This window comes from Leptosomus discolor, chromosome 9 (assembly GCF_034619465.1).
Source record: "Leptosomus discolor isolate bLepDis1 chromosome 9, bLepDis1.hap2, whole genome shotgun sequence".
Classification (NCBI taxonomy): domain Eukaryota; kingdom Metazoa; phylum Chordata; class Aves; order Leptosomiformes; family Leptosomidae; genus Leptosomus; species Leptosomus discolor.
In genome coordinates this window covers 30,297,383-30,322,634 of record NC_141399.1, presented here as the reverse complement: position 1 = coordinate 30,322,634, position 25,252 = coordinate 30,297,383, and the positions used below count along the sequence as shown (strand labels likewise).

Below are 25,252 nucleotides of genomic sequence, written 5' to 3'. Positions count from 1 at the left end.
GCGGCAGAGCTTCTTACGGTGTTGCTGCCATCTGCTCTCTTCCTCTTCAAGAAAGACAGCACAGTGAGCGAGCTCAGGGAGCTGATTCCGCTGGAAAATCATTGTTTTGGGGGATCAAGACAGCTTTCCTCTCAATCACATCCTTGCAACGATGTAATTCATGGCTGCACAAGTGCTGCTGCATGTTCTGGGGATGGTGCAAAGAGCTTGAGTGTTACACAGCTCAGGTCAGTCTAAGCTGTCAAGAAATGGCGTTTTAAATCCTGACAAAATGTCACAAAGTAAATATTAAAAGGAAGCATTAGCATAATGATTTTATATCTGTGTTTGACTCTTATGTGTGATAAAAGACAATCTTGGTTCATCAGAGCTGATTGTTGCTCTAGAGATACCACCTTACTAGAAGTACCAAAATCTTGGTTTTCATAAAGTGGTTTTTGCTATCTGTTAGAGGAGAACCAGCACTTCACTAATACTTAATTAAGTAAAGAGTTAACATTCTTTTCTGAAGATGCTTTGTAATGTTGAATCAAGGAGGCAGTAACTAGTGGTTAAGTAGGAGAGGTTACACCTCTTTGGGCTTTCCATGGGGCTGGAGCCAGCAGCTGTTACACAGACTAGCAAGAGCGAAGAGGAGTCTTCATGGTGCAAAAATGACAGGACTGGATCCAGATGTGCTAAAAATTCAAAACCGTTTCCTATGCTGACAAATGAAATTCCACAAAACAGTTCACCTTCCACAGAGCAGACCGTCCGTGACAGAGTCCATAACGATAAGCTGATTAGAACCTGTATGTTTGGGGGTTTTTAATTGGAAGTACTACTGTTTGAAATGTGTAAGTGCTGTAGCTGTGTGTAACTTTAGCTTATTCTTTAATAGTAATATTCTTAGCAGAAACAGATGAGTGTCAGCAGGCAGCCCATATTTAACTATGTAAAATAATACTTTCTATGAAAAGAGGAGGGTGAGCTTTAAAATGGCGGCAATTTCGTCACTGACTTTAATGTTCTGTGCCATGTGCTGGAGATGCAGCCTGTTACACTATACCCATGCTTTGACATGGTTTTGTTCATTTTTATGGAATTTTTTTTTCAAACTAACCCAGCATCTCGTAGTGACAGCACAAATTAGAGTACTGATACTAAACCTGTTGCTAGTGCAAACATTGTTACATTTGTATGTATGTTGATGTTAATGTGTACACTTCGTTCACACAACAAACTGAAAAAAAAATATGTCCTAGAAATGGTGTTTACTTACTTAGTAGGACTCCACATGAGCAAAACTTTTGATGGAGTCTTGCCTTTCAGTATTTAGTGCCTTTTTTCTACCTGTTCTTTCATTGTGGATATGAATAGTAAATCCCTAATTATTCATGCTAGTTCTTTGCTAAAAACGATTCAATATTTCTGTAAGTAGACATTATGCCCATATGCTCTTAGAGAATTACTCTTGTATTACCTAGGAGTGAAAGAGCTGTTTTTTGGAACACAGAGAAAAGATTGCAAAGGAAACAACCATTTTCCCCTAAATCTAGCTGTGGTGATGTGGAGACATTTTATGGATAGTTATATTGGGGGAATAGATGGAATGAATAATGGCAGATAAAAATAAATGTTGACCAATATATCACTCCAATACAACATGTCATAAAGATTTGAAAGTACAGAATTATAAAAGCATAAAATACACAGAATAGTTAAAATTATGGCTTGAAATATATTGCCAGTCTTTAACCAAAACATGTGCAGCATATAGCAAAAACATCAATTTTGTAACAGGATATATTAGCAATAGATAGACGATCCAGTTAGAGGAGTAGTTACACAAGCAAGAAGTAGCTGCATGCAAAGCAAGGAAAATTAGTTAGGACACTGTGGTTTTTAAGGGCTACTGTGAGGTGTAGCCAAAGATTTTGCAGTGGGAAATTTGGTCTCCAACAGAGACAAATTGTGAAGTCCAGAAACATGTGGCAGATTTGTTTCCCAAAGGCTGTAATAAACTAGAATAAAGAATGATGTAAGGAATGATAGTGGTTGTTGACTTTTCTTTTGTTCAGAATTCCCTATAGTAAGACCCAGGAAGATAAGAGTAGGCTCATAAGTGTGTAGGCTTTTTTATTTATTTCAGTCTCACCCTGCAGTTCCATTAAGAAAAAAAAAAGAAAGGGAAAATATCAGTGCAGTATGTTTGTTATATTTGTACATCGCTCACTACCAGGGAATGTGTTATATTAAGACAAAGAAAGTAAGATAAGGTCTCTGAGTCTGCTTTGCCTTAAATTGTGTATCTGTGCTGTTATATTTCCATTTATTTCAGTGGTGCTATCCTAGTGTACAATTGGTTCAATAAAAGAGAGAATCCGTTTGAAAACTGGTACTTATAGCCTTGCGGCTTGTAACATGAAGAGTGCAGTAAAATAAGGCCAGGCCTGAGGGGATTAAAAAGCGCTATCATTAAACTGGTTTGAGATGATGACAGAGGTTATATTCCAATGCCCTTGGGATTTATAGTCTGGTTTTATTATTCTGATTAGGGCAGTCAACAGAGACTGCAAATAGATTTTCTGCATCGTATAATGAAGTCAAGGAAGAGTGCATGGATGGATGGATTTTCATCCATGTGTTGTTATGAGCTCTGTGAGGCTGGAGGAGGGTTGTATCTTCAAATTCAAACTTCTGTGACTGACAGCAATATTTTGTTTAATTTACATAGTTGCAACGTCCCTTCTATACTTTAGCACACGCATTCTTTTTTGAGATAGAAGTCGCTTGGTTTAAGCCCTGGAAAATCTATTGTGTTTTCTATCACAAGCTCCTGGAGAACAAAATTTTGGTTCAGGGTACACAAACTTCATAAAAATGTGTCATTCAACGTTTTTGTAATGTGGGCTAAGAAGGCTTGCTTCCTGTGTTTCCTGATGGGAAGACAGTCCCTCCTAGCAGTGCTGCTGAGCTTTTTGGGGATGCACAGACTGCCCATGATAGGCTGTCCTTGACTTGCCTCTGCATGCAGAGTCATAAAATCAGTGGATTTGAGATTAGAAGGCCTATCTCATAAAGACGATCTATACTAATACTAAGAAGGGATTCTACTTGAATAACTTGAAGAACAGAAAACTAGTACAATAGAAAAATCAGCTCTCCCAGCATGCTTGAAAGTGTGCAGACCACTTAGATATGACCACGTACACTGCAGCAGGAGTGGATCTGTGGAGGGAAATGGTTAGTCTGGCCCCCTGCGCTGTACGCTCTGGAGGGCTTTACTTCAGTCTCACTGTAGTCTGGTTCTGTGCACTGGAGGCACAGTTTCATCTGAGAGAAATCCAGGTTGTGCACTCAGGACCACTCTGGGAGACAGAGCAAAGTAAGGCAGGAGGGGACATTTGAGCAGTTTGCATTAAAGTAAATCCAAACTAGAACTCTGATGCAGATCCACCCCAATTTCCTGATGTCAAATCACTGTAACAATAAAGGAACCTGCACTGTTGAGATGTTCTAACCATAGATCGCAAAGAATTTTACAAGTGTCATTAAAGATGATTATAGCTTTTTAAGAGAGGTCATCACCTACTGGTTCCCTTGGCTTCCTCAGGAACTGAGAAAGGCATCTCTTCACACAGCAGTCAGCCCTTACCCAGAGTTTCAAAGTGACTGACAGAGCAAAGGCTAGTGTGGGTCTTATGGATCTGGCCCATAATCCTTTTTTTTTTTTTTTTTTTTTACTACACCATACTACAAACCTTAGCTTTCCTTCATTTTAGCATGCTTTCTAGTGTATTTACCAATTTTTAACATTCAGGACAAGAAAAGAAATAAAAAATCTGCCTGGTTGATGGTGTTATGAAGATACGTGGTTTTGCTTGCTTGCTGCAGATGCAAGTACTTGGCAGAGGGAGCTCTCAGTCACAAGTCAAAGAACAAGTCACCAGGAATAAAACCATCCTCACAGCTAATTCTTGCACCAGCTCTGCTGACTCCTGTCCTGCCTAGTCCAGGAATTCCAGCTAGGGATCCGTGTTTGTGCTTGGGAACATGAACAATCCCTTTGAGCTTACGCTGGAAAGTTCAGCTGTTGCAGCTTCTTCTCCCACACACTTCGATTTCTTTGTTGTGTATTTAAAAAAATAGGAAGTCCTGATGAAAACTCTTTCACAGACGGGGCAAGGCATGGCACCTCCTTCCAGGATCCCAGTAGTAGTGACTTGATTGCAAAGGCTCAGTTTCTGTCCTTCTTCATCCCAGAGGGACTAAACGCTTTCCTCTTCTTTTGTGATACTATAATCTGTTAGCAGCGTAACGCTGATTTCTGAGCCATGCGTGCTGCCCGTGACTGACAGGGCTCTGGTAGGCGTATTACTGTATGTAGCACTGGGAGGCTTCGTACGAAATTTTGCCTTGCAGCACGAGACTTGCTTTTTAAAATGTTGCCGGAAACTTTTACTCAGCCAATAAAGAGCAAAAGGATTGACGCAGGAATTGCTGAAGGCCAAGGCACGGGAAAAAATAGTAGCTATCAGATGAAAGGTGGAAGCATCTACAGAAGCATGGTACGTAAAAGAGCGGTATAGGTAGAGGATGTGGTTAGGCAACCAGCAAAAGGCAAACAAAGCAACAAGCACCAGCACGGTTTTTGCAACTCTCTTGCGAGATTCAATCTACAAGAAAATAATGCATATCTGGTATTAATAGCAATTAGTAACACGTGTTTATATAGTTGGTGCTGATCTTCAAAGGGATCTAAATGCATTAGTAACCAAAAAAGTGAAATGGAAAGAAAACCCCAAGAAACCAACAAAAATTAATCTATTTCATAATTTTTTAACAAAGTATTTCCAGTGCAGAGCACATTCCCTTTCCATTATAAATCAAGTGGCAATCTCATCTAGACTAGGGTTTGAAAGTACAATAGTTAATGTGTCAGCTCACATGGATGAGGTCTCAGTGTTTACAGTTCAGCGATTTAACTCCTGAGTTTAACAGGGTCATAATAAAGCAAAACAAACCCCATCCCTCTTTAGGAAAGCATGCACACTCACAATTAAGTTAACAAGTCATGAGCATGTGCTTAAGTGCATAGCTGAGTTTGGATTGCTAATATGGGCTGGGTTTTCAGAGCTTTTACTCTATCATCAGGTAAAGGGTTTGCACTCAAGAATTCAGCCTTAATCAGCCTGATAGATTTTGGAAAATTAGACACTTTAGTGCTTGATCATAGCTTACCTGCTTACGGGCATGACCATATTCTTCTGCTGGCATGTTGGATGTACTTTTATATAAAGTTCTGGCGATAAGAAAATAGTAGACGGAAATGACAGCTAAGGGTACAATATAGAATACTAAGAAGCAAATCAGGGAGTGAACTTCCTGCAGGATCTTTTCAGAGACTGGATAGGGGGCACATGCCTCGAAAGTTACATTTTTCTCAGGATTGCTGAAAGAATACAAATCTGAAAAAACAGCCTCTGGGATAGCAAATATCATGGAGACGATCCAAACACAGCCAGCTTTACAGCAGGTCTTCAGGAGCGCATCCGAAGTCTGCAGTTCCAAGGGCTTAACAATGGCTCTGTACCTAAAACCAACCAACATCATTGTCAGAATAAATACAGAAAAAATGCAAGCACTGACAGTGCAAACTTCCTGAGGATGAAGCCATCTCTGTTCTGGCTAAACTAAGGGCGGTAGAATTGTCTTGGAAGAGAGAACAGATACTATCTCTTTGTAATTAACATGGAAATGTAAAAGTTAATTTTAAGCATGCATTTTAGTGAATTGACTGGCAGGACTTGTCATTAAAGCCTTCCGAAGTAAAGATGACTTCTACAGTTTGACTTCTCTCCTATTTTCATGGCACTGCCTAGAAAGATAAAGGAGGACATTAATATGTGAAACTGGTAAAGGTATGAAACAGTTTAACTATTTTATAAATACATGAAACCAAGCATGTACACCCCTCCTTTCTTCCACGTTCTTAAGATCTCTGCTGAGTGCAGTGATCTGACTCAAAATAATGTTCCAGTATTGATTCATATTTATAAAACAGGAGTTAATGCTGCTGTTGATTCATGGCTGTGATTCTGCAGCGTGTGGTCTGAGTCAGACATATGAGAAAAATCTTGGTAAATCTATAGATGTGGGAAAATCTGTGTGGAAATGGGACATGGAAAAAGGACCAACTGCCATGAAGGTGGATGAAGCACAGGAAACAATGTACCCTGCTCCCAGAGTATCAGGGACTCTCAATGATGCAGAAAGAAGAGACCCCTACAGGGGGGCACAAGACTGGCATGAAAGGAAAAGCAGTGAAAAAGGATCCAGAGGATAAGGCAATTTAGTTGTACTGTTCTGCACAATCTGAGGATCTGGTCTTTTTCTCCTCTAGGCAAATTTAAACAGAAAACTGCAAGCTAGACTGCTGTTTGTCAAATAAATACCATTTTTATTGACTTCAAGTTCTTCTAGCTTACTGGAACATGATAGTCTGGCATTGCACACATGACTGATGTTCTGAGCTTTCTCAGTAATTTTACCATATAGTTACCCTGTGAAAATGTAGCATGGAGTATTTACGTAACAGCTACCATGAAGAATTAAATACAGAACCAAGTGTCTAAATCATAGAATTATAGAATAGTTGGGGTTGGAAGGGACCGCTAAAGGTCATCTAGGCCGTGATGGATTCTGAATTGATGTCATACAGGACCAAGACCTTGGAGCTATGATAAATAGTTCAGTAAAAACATCATCTTAATATTCAGCAGTAGTTAAAAAAACACACCAAACCATAAAAAAAAAATCACAAAAAGGCAAAATGTTAGGAATTATTAGGAAAACAATAGAGAGCAGAAGAGACTATTGTGCAATTGTCTGTATCTGGTTCCTGCAACTCTTGAGCACCATCTGCTGCTCTGCACATCTGAACTCAAAAAAACCCCATACTAAGGATGGAACTTAACATGAATATCCTGGAGAGATGGATAGGGGTCACTGTCTTTTCTGGCACAAGAGCCAGGGCCATCAAATGAAGCTACCTTCAAAGCAAAAAGAAGTTGTGTTTATGCAACAGATAGTTAAAATCATTGCTAAACAAGTTCAAGAAGAGACTGAACGAGGATCTAGAAGAGAAATCCATTGAGGTTATTAAATAGACAGAAACCACATCTGCTGAGGAGGTCATCTGAAGGTTTAGGTTGTAAGTGTAGTGTTGGATAGTGGTTTTTATTCTTCCTATGTCTTTTTTCTTGTCCTTATGCTACCACTGCTGGTGGCTGGTATTGGCCTACATGGACCCTTGGTCTGACCCAGTGTGGCCATTCCTGTGTTGGCTGGGCTTTTTTTGGAGTACAGTAGCATTAGCACTTAAATTCTGGACACGTGAACTACTTGGTATTACATACAATCCACAATCTTTGCATACAAGATGAAAATCTTTTTCTCTCTTAATACTAAAATTCATTTTAGGTTTTTCTGCTGCTTGAAATGCTCATGCTGATTGAACTGAAAGCTCATCTTAGTTTTGTTCGTTCAGAAAAGATGTGCATGGGAAAGTGATTTTTCAGCAACTCCTGACAGCAGTCAGATGGGAGCACTGATCCCAACTAACAGTGCTGTCATTGTAACCTGAGTTTAATTTCAGGACCTCTGGGCTAAAATACCTCTGGAAAAGATATAAGAACTATAAGAGAAAATATTCAAATTGTCATGTCACACTAAGCACTTACCAAGCTGAAAATTACTGTAGTATTGCAGTAGCCATCAAATCATGAAAGTCATTCATTTGTCCCCCAGTCTGTTCTGTGTTTTCTTTTGGCATTTTACCTCATGTGTCAATCTTTTACATTCTAGGATTTTAGAGCCTCACTATGCACTTTGTGCATAGGACAAAGGATTTCCACTCAGTCATTTTCACAGTTTTTTCGTCTTCCCTGACTACTTTAGTGCACCACTAGATAGCACCAATTTGCTGTCTTTCCTCTGCCTTAAGCAATTTCCCTTTTCTGTGAGGCTGAGAAAAAAATCTTGTGCTGGACTTCAAGCTAATAAAAGGTCAAGAGTCTTTCTCACTTCACTTCAGTAAAATGAACTGCTCCAATTTTTCTAACACACATTTTAATATTAAATGGTTATTTATTATTATTTTTAGTTTATTACAAGGTGCCATTCAATATTGTGCAAAATTATCATTTCTGCTCTTTTATTCATTTCTAACTTCACACCTGCGGTATCTCCTGGCAAATCAGTCGCATCAGACCCACCTGTCAGCACTGAGAACAGTCAGGGTAAACACTGATACTCCAACTGAGGTTAACTGGATAAAAGACAGCAGCTTGCACCCAATTCTTCCGAAGAGCCAGGTATCCACAATATAACGTGTTGCATCTACAGGCACACAAGTTAATAAAAGCAGTAGGTCCCCAAATGCCAGGCTGGTGATGAAGATGTTTGGAACCGTCTGCATTGATTTAATCTTGAAAAAGACTTTGATGAGTATAGCATTTCCAAGGAGACCCACTGAAATGATCACAGCGTACGTAACATAAATTGTGCACAGTATTTCTAATCCTGGAAAGGAGTCTTCAGTCCATTTTTCATTTGTGGTTTCATTATCAATGATTGATTTCAGTTCTGTACCGTTTGTAGATGCACACAAAGTCTGATTAGCTGAATGCAAGTGTACTTGAGACATTTCTTTAACCATTTCTTCTCCCCAAGCTGCACTTAAATTGATCAAAAAAATGATTAATATTTAGCTTGCAGCATATCAGCAAGGTTGTGTCTTAAATTAAGATTCCTGTTGCACATTAACTACTTCCATCCCCTTCTGGGTCTCAAAACATGCCTAGGAGAAATGCAGACAGATCTTGTTCTGAACTGTGTAGGGGGTGGAGAATTCTTTTATTGGCTCTTCAGCTAGTGGAGCAGAGAGGGAGGAGGAAAAAAGGGAAAAGGGGTTTCTTTAAAGATATTAGCTGAAATGATGTTTTTTTCTTGGAGATGTCTGGCAAGTAAATATTGTATTGTAATTACTGTAACATTAGGGTTCGCATATTACCTAGAAAATGTTTGTTAATATTTTTCAAAATATTCTAAAAAGGAAATAAAATGAAAATCTGAAGTAGTTTTCTCAACAGTACAGATAAGCATAGAATATACTAATTTTACACAAAACTCTACAGTATACCTTAACAGCAGATAAAATATCTCAGAATACAGACTGTATTTGCTGAAAAAGCCATAGAGACAGCCTGTGCTTCTATATGCTCTGATTAGTCTTTCTATCACAGAAATGCAGTGACCTTCCAAAAGGCAATATAAGATCAAAATTTATGGCCATAATCCTGCTAACACTTACATTAAATCTTAGGATTGTCCCTTGAAACAGTCCCATTGCCATCAAAACCACAACTTATGCTGAAATTTTAACAGGTTTATAGATAGTTGCTGTATGGAAGCCTTTTATCTTGCAATAATCTGTGTATTTGTTGGCTTTGGATGGTACAACTAATGATTCAAATCTGGGGGAAAAATAACTTCTCATGATGCTCTCACAATCAAACATGTTACTAACATGGGTTTTCTTTAGATCAGACAACAGTCAAATCTTAAACTCTGCTCTGTGATGTACTCCTGACTAACTTTAATGTAAACTAAGGTACCAGGAACGTGACCTATTGAGTTAAATCTCCTGAAATTAAGAAAGCCAAGATCACATTTCTAAATAGTGGAAGTGGAAAAGATACCAAAGGACTGAGCTTTACGCCTTGAAAATGAAGATCAGTAGCTGGAGTATTTTTTCCTCTGTATTGTTCTTCAGCTGTGACGTTCGAGTGGAGAAGGTACCTTGCTGAAATCACAAAAGCAATCTTATAGCCAAGTCCCTTTATCATTAGCTGCACACACAGACACAGAAACACAAAATCAAGTTTGTTTCATTTCCTCAAAAACCTCCGCTAAGTACTATGCATGAAGTCTGATTTTCCCTTTCCCAATCCCAATCCTTGCAAACACAGCTATGGCATAGGTATCAGGTGGTGACAGACTAGGTGGTAGATCAGATGGAAGACCAATGCTGTGGTCAGTTGGAAGAAGGAGTCACTGATACAAAAAGGATGCATGGGTTAAAAATTCCAATTACGTTTTTTGAAAGTGCTTTTAGAAGAGAAGTTCTTGTCACGATCAACCATAATATATCGTTTTATGCAGGCACAGTATGTAGGTTGTTCACAAATTTAGATGCCTTTGAGGATGCCCGATTATGTTGTCCACCCACACTGGTGTAGTACTGTGCGTTATATTTAATATAGAGTTCAGCAACTGTAGCAGATTGTGACAGCTTAATGTTGGATAGTTACATAAAATGTTTAGGTTTGCTGTATAGAAGTAGGGTATCACCAAACATTGGGAACTAATTGCTAATACTCAAGGGTGCCATCTGAATGAAACATCAGGTGTTTCGCTGAAACAAACTTGTTATTTGCTTTGAATTGCACTAGAGGTTGGTTGATGCACCAAAGTTCAGCCGGCAGCCTAGATCCCAACCTTTACCAGTCCCAGAGTTTTCAGAGCCATCCGAGAGATTAGGGCTGACAACTTGAAATTTAAGACTCAGTTTATTCTGTCACTCAACCATTTTGTACAGCAGGGTAGAGGACCTGAACTGATATCCCTCTGTGTAAGAGGAGACTGGAGACCCTTGAGCTATGAGATGCTCCCAATAGTTGGTTTGGGGGATGATTCAGGTATGAAGGGAAAGGTGACAGACCTCCCAACCCATAGTTAAACCTCCTGAGGACACCAATATGTGCCACAGATGAAAGCAACCCCAGAAAGCAGCAAGGGCTTACAATTCTGTTTACTCCTTGTACTTAATGTGCTGTTTATTCCAAACTGGACCTGAAATCATAGATCTGAACCTGAATGCTCAGTCTGATGCTACACACTTTAGAAGCCCTCATTACCTAGAAACACAGACACATTGTCCCTGCTCTCTCTTTGATAGGGCACAATACATATGTCTAACCCAGGTCACAGCAGCATGAAATTCTACTTGGTTTTGCCTTTCTAATGAGAGATTGAATTTTTCCCAGCTTTCTGCCTCCTTGGGGGAATCTGGCAGAAGGAAGCACCTTCATTTCTCACAGTTCTTCCTACAGTCCTTGTATTAGTACAGGTTTTAGCTAGGTATCCAGGTTCTCTCTTTATGGAGCATAACATACTGTCTTAGTCGATCATTAGGAGGTGTAAAGTATTATTTTGAAAAAGCACACAAAATAACATTCTCTAGACCCAAAAAAAGCCTGAAGGACGATAGTAAGCATCAAATATGCAATTTGTTTATGATGGTAGAATTTCAGTCTTTCGGTTCATCAGTTCTTTGTGATCTTCATTAGTGTCATGGGTAGAAACCAGGCAGGAGAAAACACACTGTCTTTTTAACAGAGATTCCAATAGCTTCCAGTTGTGCAAATCCAGCTGAAAAGGAAGAGCATGGCGTAATTATTCCAAACAGTAAACAACTCTAAAGTGTTATTTTAGAGCTCTGTCTTCTGGTGCGAAGAGAAAAGCGTTTTGGGTAATTCTGGCTATTGTTTCAAGTACCAGGCTTTGCAGAAAATTAATGTTCCTTTTGAACTACATGCTGCAAAAAAAAAAGTATGAGTAAAATACTCAAGAGTATAGAATTTAGCTGTATTTTTAATGCAAATTTTCCATTTTAATGCAGTGTGACTACTGAGTTAAGTCATTTCCATGTGCTGTGTAGTGTCACCCACTCAGAAAAATCTGTTTCAAAACCATTTGCTCTGCACCAAGCCAAAATATGGAGAAAATAGCCAGAATCCTAACTCCCATTAAAGAAATGAATTTTCCAAAATTGTCATTATTTTGTGTAGCATATTTTTATTATTTCAGTATATGCTGGTCATGCTGCATTGATCGTTATTTGTACAAATACATCAAAATGCTTTGTAGCTGGAGTGCTAGGAACAGAAAACTGACACACACTGAACTACAGCTATATTAGCGAGCCTGGGTTTTTTAGGATTATTTTAACTCACTTTCTTAGGTCGTTATTTGCATCATTTCTGCATAGGACTATTAAGTTGTCTTAATTCTTCTTTTATCCCTCAAACTCATTTTCGACCCTTGCTTTGATTGTCTCTTCTAGCAATTTTGCCATCTGTTTATTGCTGGCTGATGTATCTTTCTTTCTCTCCATTGAGCAAACTGACGTTTATGTTCTACGGGTGTTAACGGCAGAGATACTGAACAGCTTGTCTATCCTAGTCCTGAATTTTGGTAGACTCTGTTGTGGCATCCTCTCTTAGAAAAGCCTTTTCTCAGATTAAGATCTCTTCTACAGATGAGCCTGATGATGTCCACATGCCCAAACTGCTTAGCACAGAGCAGGACTCTGCCTTTGGGTCACCACAGGTACATTCCTCTTACTCCTCCCTGGAGGTAGAAAACTGATTTGAAGTGTAGCAGTCTGCCCAGATCAATGTGAGTCTTTCCCTTCCAGAAAATCTCAGTAGCCTTCCTTTTAGGTTATCTTCTTTTGACATAAAGATGAAGGAAGGCTTTTTGCTCCTCCATCAAGAAGTCCTGACCTGGAGTCTTTCAACAACTCTAGCTTATAAGACAGACTCTGCAGTTATAACTAGAATTATGTTATCTGAAATATCTTTTTCTTCCTAGTGGTTTCTGAACTGACTTTGCTGCCTTTGTGTTGGGAAGAGGAGTCCCGGTTCTAGAGACAACATTCTCAGGGACGGGTGTGTGTAATTGCCTTGTTTCTGACTTGCATCTGTGTTGCGGGTTTAGTGTCTTCTCTTTAAACCGAAATTGCCAATAGCATGACAAATAATGACAAGATGAGGAGACAAAGAGTATCATAACTCACATCAGTAGTAAGAATGAAGCTTTTATCTGACAGCTGTTTGATGGGCTGTATAACTTGTGTGACAGTTCCAAATCCATTTTCTAGCGTTTAGTCAGGCAAGTATTAAATGGGAAAGCCTGAATACACACTCGGAGTGAGCGTCGATGTCAGAGACAGTGGTCCACGTTTAGAGCAAATTGCTAACACATCCAGGGCTGTTTCCGGTTCTGCTCTGTCCTACTTCGAGAATGGGCATGAGTCATTTCCATGTGCTACATCTGAGTCCCTACCTAAACAGAGAGAACATCACCTCCCCATCTCGCCAGGCATCCGTTTCGGAGCCAGCAGTGACAGGCAATGGGGAGGGAAGTTGTGTAACGCACTGTCTGTGCTGGATTTCTTCACCTGTGAGCACAAAAGCTTGGTTTCAGTGTCTGTCAATTCCCACTAAGTGGGAACATCTTGTCTCTCCTGTATTTTGATTTTTTACCATTGCCCAGTATCCTGAGCAGTTGGACAAAAAAACAACTACTGAGCTATTAAAAGGTGAAATATCTTTTTAGGACACTCTAATGACAATTTCCTTGGCTATGTCACATTCATAGCAGAGTGTAGCCATTCATTGTCAAAGACTACATTTAGGAGAAAAAGACTTTGGTTTATTACTGATTTTATGTCCCTATCACCTGTATGGAGTTCATTCTACACCAAGGGCAGAGGGAGCTGTGCAAGCACTGAGACTCAGGGCATCAAATCCTGCAGTAATATTTGATTGGAACTGCGTCCCTGTTTTTTGGAACTGAGGATGAGCTATCTAGTTACACTTCCAAATACCACAAGATTTATCAGCATGTCTAGGAGCAAATCTAGGAGCAAAAATAACACCATCCCAGCCCTCAGTGTTACAAAGGTGAGATGGAAGGTCAGCTCAAATGAGCTGTCAGGAGCAGCAATCAGTAATACAGCAACAAGACAGATATCTTCTTGGTCAAAATCTAAGAAAATACCTTCTGGGTTTGTTACAGTGTCTAAATCCAGACTATTCAGTGGAGTTAGTGGGACTCAGTCTGCCTGTGATGGGGTCTCAAGTGCTGTCGTTAATTAAGAGCTCCAAATACCTTTTATCCTGTTTCTCTGTTCTTGCATCCCTTCCAGTGTTCGTTTCCAAGAGTTTCCTTGTCCAGTTTCAGTATGGGAATGGCCAGTGAAATACTGGTGTAATTTCTCAGAAGAGAGAAAAAGAAACACTTCCATGTACCACTGAATTTCTTCTGTTAGAGGAACAATTGAGCAAGGAAGTAATACAGCAAGCATAATTCTTTTGGGCATCCTTGAAACTCTCAATGATACATTTAATTTAGAACCATTAGATTGCCATTACATGCTAAATACTTTCTGATACCTAAAAGCAGAGGGTATTGTACATTAAGACTTAACAATCATCTTATGCAATAGCCAATTATCTTCCCAGTATTTGATTTTTAATCTCAAATAATTTCCCATAATGACATTTCTTTCCTTGTCCCAATAATAACGGCCTCCTAAATTTAGAAAGAATTACACATCTTGGGTGTAAGTGTTGCTAACTTGTATTGCTAACCACTACTGTAGGTTCATAACTGTCAGAAGAAAACTTAAACAAGATGTATTGACCTTTAACTGTCATCCTGTGTAATATTTATGTATCACGTGGTTATCAAAGCCCTGTACATACATTGAGGTAGAAGGCAGCTTTAGCCACTTGTCCATGCAGAGACAGAAAAAGTCTCCAGGGACCCTTGAGTGAGCTGCCTAGACCTTGGAACTGCATCCACTGACTCAGTTGGTATGGAGGGTAGTGAAGTTTTGTGCTGGTCTAAATAGCAAGATGGGAGTGGAGAGGGTTTTTCTGGAGTCATCACCGCTGCTGCAGTGATTTTACTATCATTTTTTATTTCTTTTGCATTGTCTAATCTATTGTTAACAACCCAAGAGATCTGACATTGAGTAGTTGCCTTCATAGATAAATATACTTTCACAAATTCCTCTTTCATTGGTGTAAAATAGAGCACGCATTTGCTGGTGTATGTATTGCTAAAAATAAGCAATCTAGGAGTAAATGAGAGTGACTTAGAAATCAAAGGAGCTTTTAGATTGCTGCTTTCTCAAAGAGCAAGCAGAGTCAACTGACACAATCGAAACCGCAGGGAGGAGGATGCGTTTGTATTGATAACACATCACTGCCCGTCAGGTCACGTTCAAGCCAGAGCTGCAGAAGCTGTTCCCATCACTTAAAATTATTAGGATGTGAATCAGAAGCACATAGCAATTTCTTATTAGATTTGTCTTTGTGCATGTCCTCTTCCTGTGAAAACCATCAATGCACAGTCCTGCGACAGAATGTCAGCGTAGATATGTTGGAGAAGAGCAAATGTAATGGTGCCGGCATGGAAGATATTATTTCGGCCCAAAGAAAATTACACATCTTCATTCCAGCTGACAACCTAAACAATGCCATGCTTGAAACATAAATGATACACTGTTTAGCTGAAAAAGCCATTAGGCGTATGATGGAGAGTGGAAGCGAGCTAACCACCTTCCCAGAACAAATAGCGCTTCACGTTTTACATACGCAAGCTGACAGATTTTTAAAAATTTACTTACAGATTTTGCTTTTTGAATAGAAAAAAAGAGAAATCAATAGCAAGAACGGAGAACTGACATTGCTCCACTCCATGCAGCTTGCTCTTTTTCCCACTGTTACAGCCCCAAAGCAGGAAGCAAGCTGATGGATCTGCCCAAGAAATGGCATTTCCAGCCATTTCTCAGCAGCTTGAGAAATGATAAGTATTTCAGCACTTTTCTCCTTGCTTGTGTAGCTTTTATCCAAATCTTTGTTGCTCCTAATAATTTAATAATGTTATGAGGATATCTAGCAAAAACTTTAGAAAATTGAGGTACATTTTGTCTTTTATCAGGAATGTAATAAAGCAATTACAGTATGCAGGAGTCAAGGCCAGTCTCATGTTGGTCTTGTATTGATCCTCTTTTACTGCCTTTTTATTTCAAATTAGAATAATAGAAAACAGAGTTGGGAGGACTTTCAACAGGTTTTCCAGTTCATCCTTTGCCCTAAGGCAAAATCAACTTTACCTATATCAACTCTGGCAGATATTTGTCTTGTCACTATGAGTGGTTTTTAAGACCCGCAGTGATGGCAATTCCATGTGCTCTCTAGACCACTTATTCCTTAAAATTAGAAATTGTTACCTAATGTCTAGTCTAAATTTAAGCCTATTCCCCCTTAATGCAGGAAAAATTACTGCACAAAGAACAGTGAGGGTCAAAGCAGGGTGGTAGAGAAGGAAACAGGGTCAGGCTGTCTACAGTAACTACAGACCGGTCAGCCTCACCTCCATCCCTGGAAAAATGATGGAACAACTTATCCTCATCGCTGTCTATAGGCATATCAAGGATAAGAGGGTCATCAGGAGCAGTCAACATGTCTTCACTGAGGGGAAGTCATGTTTGACCAACCCGATAGCCTTTTATGAAGACATAATCAGGCGGATAGATGATGGTAGTGCAGTGGAGGTGTTTTATCTTGATTTCAGTAAAGCATTTGACACCGTCTCCCACAGCATCCTCGCAGCTAAACTGAGGAAGAGAGGTATAGATGATCAGGTAATGAGGTGGATTGTGAATTGGCTGAATGAAAGAAGTCAGAGAGTTGTGGTCAATGGGACAGAGTCTAGTTGGAGGCCTGTATCTAGTGGAGTCCCTCAGGGGTCAGTACTGGGACCGGTACTATTCAATATGTTCATCAATGACCTGGACGAGGAAACTGAGTGCACTGTCAGCAAGTTTGTTGATGACACAAAACTGGGAGGAGCGGCTGACACAGCAGAAGGCTGTGCTGCCATTCAGAGAGACTTGGACAGGCTGGAGAGCTGGGCAGGGAGAAATTTAATGAAATACAACAAGGGCAAGTGTAGAGTCTTGCATCTGGGAAAGAACAACCCCATGTACCAGTATAGGTTGGGGACTGAGCTGCTAGAGAGTAGTGTAGGGGAAAGGGACCTGGGGGTCCTGGTGGACAGCAGGATGACCATGAGCCAGCAATGTGCCCTTATGGCCAAGAAGGCCAATGGCTTCCTGGGGTGTATTAGAAGGGGTGCACTCAGTAGATCAAGAGAGGTTCTCCTTCCCCTCTACTCTGCCCTGGTGAGACCCCATCTGGAATAGTGTGTCCAGTTCTGGGCCCCTCAGTTCAAGAAAGACAGGGAACTGCTTGACAGAGTCCAGTGCAGAGCCACAAAGATGATTAAGGGGGTGGAGCATCTCCCTTATGATGGAAGGCTGAGGGAGCTGGGTCTCTTTAGCCTGGAGAAGAGGAGACTGAGGGGTGTCCTCATCAATGTTTATAAATACGTAAAGGGTGAGTGTCAGGAGGATGGAGCTGGGCTCTTCTCGGTGATGGCCAATAATAGGACAAGGGGCAACAGCTGCAAGCTGGAGCATAGGAGGTTCCACATGAACATATGGAAAAACTTTTTCACTGTGAGGGTGACAGAGCCCTGGAACAGGCTGCACAGAGGGGTGGTGGAGTCTCCTTCTCTGGAGACATTCAAAACCTGCTTGGACACGTTCCTGTGTGATCTACTCTAGGTGGTCTGGCAGGAGGATTGGACTAGATGATCTCCAGAGGTCCCTTCCAACCCCTAACAGTCTGTGATTCTGTGATTCACCTAGACTTACCGATATCGTAGCAGAGACAAACTGGTGTAAAAGAGATGGGGAGGACTAAAGCTGCAGTTCCTCCAAAGACCTCTGCACCTTTCTTCCTTACCCTCGCAGGACCCAACAGGGTGTGCAGCAACCAGGTTAGGGGTGCAAGGGTAGTCAGGCTCAGCTTTAGCATGCAGCACCATGGCACAGCATGTCCTGCTTCTCATTGCAAAGCAGGGAAAGCTTGTATTTAGCAGCAAATTGTGGAACAAAGAGTTTACAAATGAAAATAAAGAATATAAGCGAAGGATGATAGTTCAAGTGTCCAACACACTAAACTGAATTTCGTATTGAATTTATTTCTTATTGAAAGCAATTTCAAGTTAGAAACAAGTGGGTACGAGGTGAAACTTGTTTGCATGATTTTAATGCTAACATTTCTCCCAGAAAGCCAAGGAACTGGAGTGATCTGTCTAATTTCAAGTAGGCTGGCTGTAGCTACTGTACATTGAAATATTCATCTTTTTCCACTAATTGCTGTGTGGGAGTTTTTCACAGAAGGAAGGAACCTTTTGTATTTGCTATCATACATACCAGCTCTAAGACATTGCTCCATTATATTTTTTTTTTACTCCTCTGTCATCAGTACAGGTTATTATTTTACTGTATTAGCAATCATCAAAAGATCTTTGTTTGAATGATATGGAGAAAGGCATTCAAAACCAAAACTAGGATTTGGTTGAGCAGACAAGTTACTGATTCAAACATATTTGCTGAAAGCAAGCTCATCTTTTGTAGGAGAGAAAAGTTAACTCTCTTGTGATGTTATGAAATGGAGTTTACCTCCTGCTGTATTCACAGCAAAGCATTACTAAAGGGAGAACTTCTTAATTGCCACCTCCAAAGATGGTAGGATTTTATCTGCTATTGTTCTGTTTTGGGTTTTTATTTTGGCAGGGAAAGGTAATCTGAAACCTATATTGTGTATATGGGTACTCATTAGAGGAGGGAATTTCAGTTATTCTTGTTTCCACATTCCATTTGAAGGTACTGGGAAACATTTTCACACATTTAAACATGCATCTACATCTCTTTAGAGATCTAAATCCAAATCAGCAGTGCTGGCACATCTAAAATTAAAAACATGAGGGTTAATCTTGGAAACACAGGGACACCAAATTCTTCTGTGGTCAGTACTGCCACACCACTGAAGACTAGAGAGTTGAATCATGGGGCGTTTTAGCTCTGTAATTGTGTTCAGAGTGATAATTATACATTAGAAGTAATTATTTAGATCAATGTTTATTTCTACATGCAACAAAAGAGAACCATCATTAGATAACCGGAAGAAAACAAATTCAGTATCAATGAAAAATGCTTGCTTTCTGTGGATAGTGCAGCCCTGTATCCATGGGTAGTATTCTTTGTGAACAAAGACGTTTGATCTCACCATCTTCTGGAGGTACAGCACTGGGGTTGTAATGAACTTCAGCTATGGAAAAGAATTAGAGAAAATTTTCTGTTATAATAAATTGGTTTAATATAGTTAGAAAGAAACCTGTCTATGCAGAACTCACTGATTTAATGTCTTTGGGGAAATAACAGAGATCAGCATGTTTCCAAAAACAGCCAGGAATATTTGGTGCTTAGGTCAGAATTCATATAAAGGCATTCCTTTTTCAGATCACGGGTCTGCAACAATTTCTCCTTCTCGGAAGGCAAAACCTCTTCCTGGGATTCTTCTGGATTAAACAGGCTTACAGCAGATCCTGTTCAGCTTTCTGTAATCCCCAAGATTTTTGCTCTTTTGGGAATGCACAAGATAGACTACAGTGCTCCCTAACTGGAAGTGGGTCACGTGAGAATGACAGCTAACTGGCCCAGAGTAGAATATCTCTCAGGTGCCTAAGGTGAAAACAGAACAGAGAGTTCCCTTCCTTTTGGAGAAAAGCCATACTGGGATCTTAAGGGCTTTCTTACTTTCCTTAATACAGCAAAAGCCATCTGTAGTGTAGCCATTAACCCCAAACTGAAGTCTGGCACAGACAAAGCAGTGAAACTTTTCCTATTTGTTTCCATTGGTTGGGATTTGACAGTCACCACTGCATTCTAGTCTGAGCAGTGCACACTGTTTTTCTTACCAATCCTAAAGTTTATATCCAGAGAAGTCCTGGGAAGGAAATCTGAACCATTGAAAGCTGAACACGTTCCATTAGAATTTAGACTCCACAAAGCCTGGGATGGTGAATTGTGGTTTAAATGCCTTGGTGTAGATCCAGCAGTTGCATCTGACCCCCTCCTGTCTGAAATCAGAGAGTGGAAGGCACAGGAATAAAATTCTGTACGGGTGTCACATCTCAAACTACTTGAGACCAGGGAGAAGAAAGGTCTGTGCTTGTTTCTTGTGCCATCCTTGTACCTCCCTGAAGCCATGGGTCTCCATGCAGCATGATGCACAATTCCTGCTGTTAATTTTTACACTAGCTCTGTCACACTTGTGCCGGTGGGGCTAAATACCAGCAATTCAGTCTTCTATTTCCCTTTTAGGGACCCAATCTAGTAATACCAATTTGGGTAAGGTCTTATGAAAGAAGACAGGAGGTACACAAAGGAGAGGAATGGCAGCCTTATCGTTATTGTATCATACAGCATCAAGCTGGCTCATGCTCAAGCGAGAATACTTAATTTGCTACTCTGCAAATGGAGAGCTACATATTCCTCAGGAGCACACAGTGCACAGGACTGCTATGTACAGGACATATGTGTTAATACAGGATTTTTAGTTTGGTTTTCTGAAAAGATTAAACCAACGGATTTAGCTTCTCCTTTGTAATATCCATTCACAATGTCAACTAATTTTGATACACTGTAGATAGAAAGAGGTGCTGAAGCTATTAAATTCTTCCACATTTCTGTGAAAAATGAACATCACTGGGGTAACCCAGAATAAGAGAGAGCCTGTGTTATTGCTTGCTGAGTTGGTAGACAGCAGAAACTTAGAATAATTTGGTTAGAAGGGACCTTTGGGTGTCTTCACTCCAACCTCCTGTCTGGAGTTGCATCAGGTTGGTTTGGCACCTGTCCAGCTGAATTTTCACTCTTCAAGGACAGAGACTCTCTCCACCAGTCTCTGGGCTACTGTCACTTGTTTAACTACCCTCATTGTGAAAATATGTGTTTCCTTATAAATAATGGGAATTTCCATAGCTGCAACTTGTGTCCATTGCCTCTTGTCTTCTTGCTGTGCACCTCTGAGAGGTCTATTTCTTCTCTATAACCATGCCTCCTCAGATAGCCAAAGACAGCAGTGACATCTCCCTTCTTCTTCCCAGGCTGAGTAAACCCAGCTTCTGCACATAAAAAATAGCTACCTGTATGTCCAATATCCTGCATAAATTTTTGAATCTCAGCTTTGTGAAGACTGGAAGGCTACCAAAAACATGGCTCACATAAGGGAACACTGAATGGCATGTAAGAACAGAATTAGAGACCAAGCTGAAATCTTTTTTGGAAATCTACGTTTTTTACTGCATGCTGTCACCCCGTCATCGTATCATATAAGCAGTTAATAGAAGAGGATAAACACCTATTAAAGAACAATTATCCAATGCAATGCAGAAAGGGTATTGAGGGGAGCTTTATTTATTAACGTAGAACAAATGTGACATCAGTAGCAGGCAAAGACTTAGGAGTCAAGCTAAACAAAATCCCTCAATGCTTACCAGAATAATTACTCAGACGAAATCTTCCCCAGCAAAAGTGTGCTCGGCACTGCTTCACTACTTCTTCCTTCATTAGGCAGTGAAACACAAAGATAAAGAACCCTAAAGAAGTAAGAAGATAAATTCACAGGTTTTCAGGTGGATTCTCCAACCTGCTGTCCTTTTCCTGGACTTTTTGTATGTCATTCTGTCACTAGTATGTTTTGTATGGGCAGACAGGTGGTCCCCAGCGCTAGCATCATGTTGGCCCAGAATTGCACTGAGTCCTTTGTGCATATGAAAAGGTAATGGGAAGAGCTTTCTGCAGATTTGGTATAAGAATAATCTGCAAGTCACTGTAGATTCTATCAACCATTTTTATGCCCAGATGAAAAGGACTGTGCTATCTCCTGAAATGATACATTTATTGGGACCCATGTTTCAAAGGCATGAATTCATGACTTTAATAGTATATTTATCAGAGCAATGCTATCTAAACAACATTATCATGACACTGCAATGGAGCTTTCCTATTAAAATAGCTAAACATCGTAACACAAAAACTATATGAGCACTCCTCTTCCCCCATGCTTCAATTACATGTTGTTACAAATGTATTTCTATTCCACGTCCCTAAACTGTTGTATTTATAGTAGTATTCCATTCAGAAATTACCTTGCAAGGTGTTAAAAATGCTGAAGAGATACAAGAAAAATATCCTCACTGCTCCCCAGGCAAAAAAGACAAAACCCCAAGTTAAGCCCAAAAGGAACATCAAGCTGAAAGCACTTTTGAGGTCTTGGAGAAAACCCTGTTTCCAGAATCTGGATCTGCTTTCTGTCCGTGATTTCATGGAGTGGATTTGAAGGAGAACAGTGATGAACATGGCTGTATTTGTCAAAAATATTAAGAAGACATAGGCCACAACGGAGATGTAAAACACTGTGTTCCCCTGAATCCAGCAACTGCAAGAAAGGCAGATATGTATTCAATAAGGAGTTTTGTGAAGCCTGGTTTCCAAAATAAGTATCCCATATGGTTCTTTGATACCTAGTAAGGGGCATTCCCTAATGCCCATTACTTTCCCCCAACGAGGACATTCATGGAATCTCTCCACTTGCCTTTTTTATGGATGTTGCAGAAAACAAATAACTTCGAGACTTGAATTTAATTTCTGCCAAATTCAGAGAAACCTGATAATTGTTTCACAACTTCATAATGTATACACACAAAGACACACTGCCTTAAGAAAAACAAATTAAATCAAATGAATTAGGAGTCTGAATAATAGTATAGTACAGAGACGAGCACTGGTTAACTTTTCATCAGACATAAATTAGTGAGTTTTACTGCCTTTTTTTGCTGAAGATGGGTAACACTTTTTCCTCTGAGGTGTCATGGGTGGGTGTTGCCTTTCTGATGGGGTAGATTCAAATATTCCAGGTAACCTTCACCAACAAGTGATCAGATTGTGCTATACAGAAAGCAGGTGAAAAAATGGAAGTATTCTTTGCTATAAAAACCTTTTAAAAAAAGGATGAAAGAATGCAGTGTTTTCCCACTGGAAAAGAGAGGAGGTTGAGATGATTTAAATAAAAGAATTTGAAATGATGAAGAGACAGCGATGTGAACTGACATTAAAAAACCCAGAAGCAAAAGTGCAAAATACTAGAGCAATTATTCTGCCTTCAGGTTTTACTGGAAATCTAGAACATGCAGGAGCATATACAAATGTCCCATGAGACTGAGTTAACATCATGTAAAGATTTTTCCAGAAAGTAAAAGCGGAGTTGACTGACAGAAGCTCTCCTTGTCCTCAAGCCCAGTCCACTGGTGTGAGAGTTACACCATGTAGTAGCCATACATCCAAAATGATCCAATGAACCAGAACCACTAAAAGGAGGGGATTAAGATGGTGGAGAAAAAACAAAAGGAAGAGAGAAGTTGTTGCCTTCTGGTGATTTCTTGTATCTTTAAGATACTCTGGTGACCATCAAAAGTTTAAAGCATTGTACTTACAAATCGCTGAATGGATTGCTCTCAGAATATGATCCATTGCCATAGAAGTCTTTATTTATAATGAGCACAATAGTAATTACAATAGCTGGCATTCCTAATATGGAAGGCAGGAGAAAAAGAGATACTTAAATTAGAAAGAAAAAATAGGTAATATGGAAAGATGTCAGATAATCTCTGATAAGTAATTACAGCAGGCATGTACATCTTAGGATCAAACTCTACCCCTAAAGCTCCTGAAATGAGTGTAATTAAATATGTGGCATAGCAGGTTTAATCTCCTTATTTATGTAAATTACAAATAAATAGGCATAAAAATATCTGTGTTTGCAAAATGTTTGAGAGTGTTCAAACATCTCCAGAAGGGATCCAATCTGGTAAAATAAAACCAACAGATTATTACAAAAAGCACTGTGTCAAAAGACAAACAGACCACAGCATTTTGTGTTAAGATCTGATAGAGACAGACATTTTCCAGACAGTGTTTTATCAGTCTTCCCTTCCACTCATTTCCCATTTCCCGTATTTCTTTCAGTTCTGGCTTTTCTGTTGAGAACGGCTGCCGCCAACACCACCACCATGGATGGCTGCCCCTGAGTACAGTTGTGTGTGACATCAGATCTAAGGATAGAGATGATGATATGCTGCACAATATTCAAAAGCCTAAAAAAACCCTTTAAAAAACAGCATCTAATGGTGACCCCAAAAATACAGACCAAATTCCGCTCTGGGTCAGGGCCTCTGACAACACCCTTTCTGACAGCTGAGCCAGGATTTTGGAACTTTTTGTTATGTTTCTCCCAAACAAGTCTCTGATGCTCAGTGCTTGGAGGAAAAGTGAATTAGTGAAATCCTCAGGAGAGGTATGAATGAAAGCCAAATCCACCCGCTGCAAAGGAATCCTGCATAGAACGGCAGGTAAGGACACAAGTAATGGAGAAGGAGATCAAAATCACCTCTGAGCATCACCAGCGCAGGGGCGAAGGCTATGGACAGCTCATACTTCCTCAGGCACACCCACTGACATGAGGTACCATGATAAATCATTCCTGTAAAGAGCAGGAGGGGTAATAAAAGCAGTTCCTTACGCCCACTTTTGCCTTTCCTTGAATATAGCTCTCTGCAGGGAGCAACAGGCACTTTCTGCTAATGTCTCCCTGGGGAGAAGAAACTTAAGCTGAACCTGCCTGGGGGAAGAAGTCCATCCTTACAGCTCAGGGTGTGCACCACATTTCTACTAGCTCAGTGACCTAACTTACTTTTGCAAATATGCCCCTATCTTAGAGAAGTTAACAAGCACTGAAGTGGAGAAGAAATACACTTACTTACCCCAGCCAACAATACAGCATTTTAGAATGTACTTTGGGACATAAACATTGAAAACTTTGACAAGAGCCAAGTAAAAGTGAACAGACTCCAGGCACATCCATGTGAAAGCTGCAAGAAGGAAATAATGAAGGAGAACAGCCACGGTGATACAGAGACCTGGCTGGTTGAATGAGGACACCCAGGAGTTGGTGAGGAAGACCATGTTCAGCATCAGCAGTGCAGCACAAAGATTGAGCAGGATTTTTGAAGGGTTGTTTCTCCGCAGCTTTCTAAAAAGAAAGGGAAAGTCCACAAGGTTGTCATTGCATGAGTTTGCTGGGAGCATTCACTAATGCAAAGTAGCACAAATGTATATTTTGGCTTCTTGTGGTATAACTTGTGTCTACATTGGCATTTCCTATCACCTCACTAGTGTGTTTTTGAAGCAGATTTCCCAGCCTGAAAAAGCAGAGCTTCTCTATACATGATAACCTGCTTTTTCACACTTGGTGGAGGAGAGACAGACAACATCATCTTTTTACTACCGCATCAAATATTGTTATTGCAATATTACTGGATCATGAAAGCACCCGCAGTTACCTAAGTCTAGGGCCTCATTGTGCCTGGAACTACTGGC

The 25,252-nt window shown here is 40.1% G+C and overlaps 2 protein-coding genes across 2 annotated transcripts in view; both read right to left on the bottom strand.

Annotated features, from left to right (window-relative positions):
- Positions 1-4,250: 4,250 nt before the first annotated feature.
- Positions 4,251-8,689, bottom strand: BRS3 (bombesin receptor subtype 3). The gene is made up of 3 exons (XM_009952606.1): positions 8,259-8,689; positions 5,224-5,575; positions 4,251-4,658 (listed from the first exon to the last, which is right to left on the bottom strand). The coding sequence occupies exons 1-3, from the start codon at positions 8,687-8,689 to the stop codon at positions 4,251-4,253; spliced, it is 1,191 nt and encodes a 396-aa protein (XP_009950908.1).
- Positions 8,690-18,954: 10,265 nt separating this feature from the next.
- Positions 18,955-25,252, bottom strand: part of ADGRG4 (adhesion G protein-coupled receptor G4) — a 32,410-nt gene continuing 26,112 nt past the window's right edge. The window contains exons 18-23 of the mRNA XM_086470671.1: positions 24,637-24,905; positions 23,311-23,404; positions 21,967-22,256; positions 21,313-21,414; positions 19,732-19,893; positions 18,955-19,082 (exon numbers count right to left, since the gene is read on the bottom strand). Coding sequence (XP_086326797.1) covers positions 18,955-19,082; positions 19,732-19,893; positions 21,313-21,414; positions 21,967-22,256; positions 23,311-23,404; positions 24,637-24,905 — 1,045 coding nt within the window. The remainder of the gene's footprint in view (positions 19,083-19,731; positions 19,894-21,312; positions 21,415-21,966; positions 22,257-23,310; positions 23,405-24,636; positions 24,906-25,252) is intronic.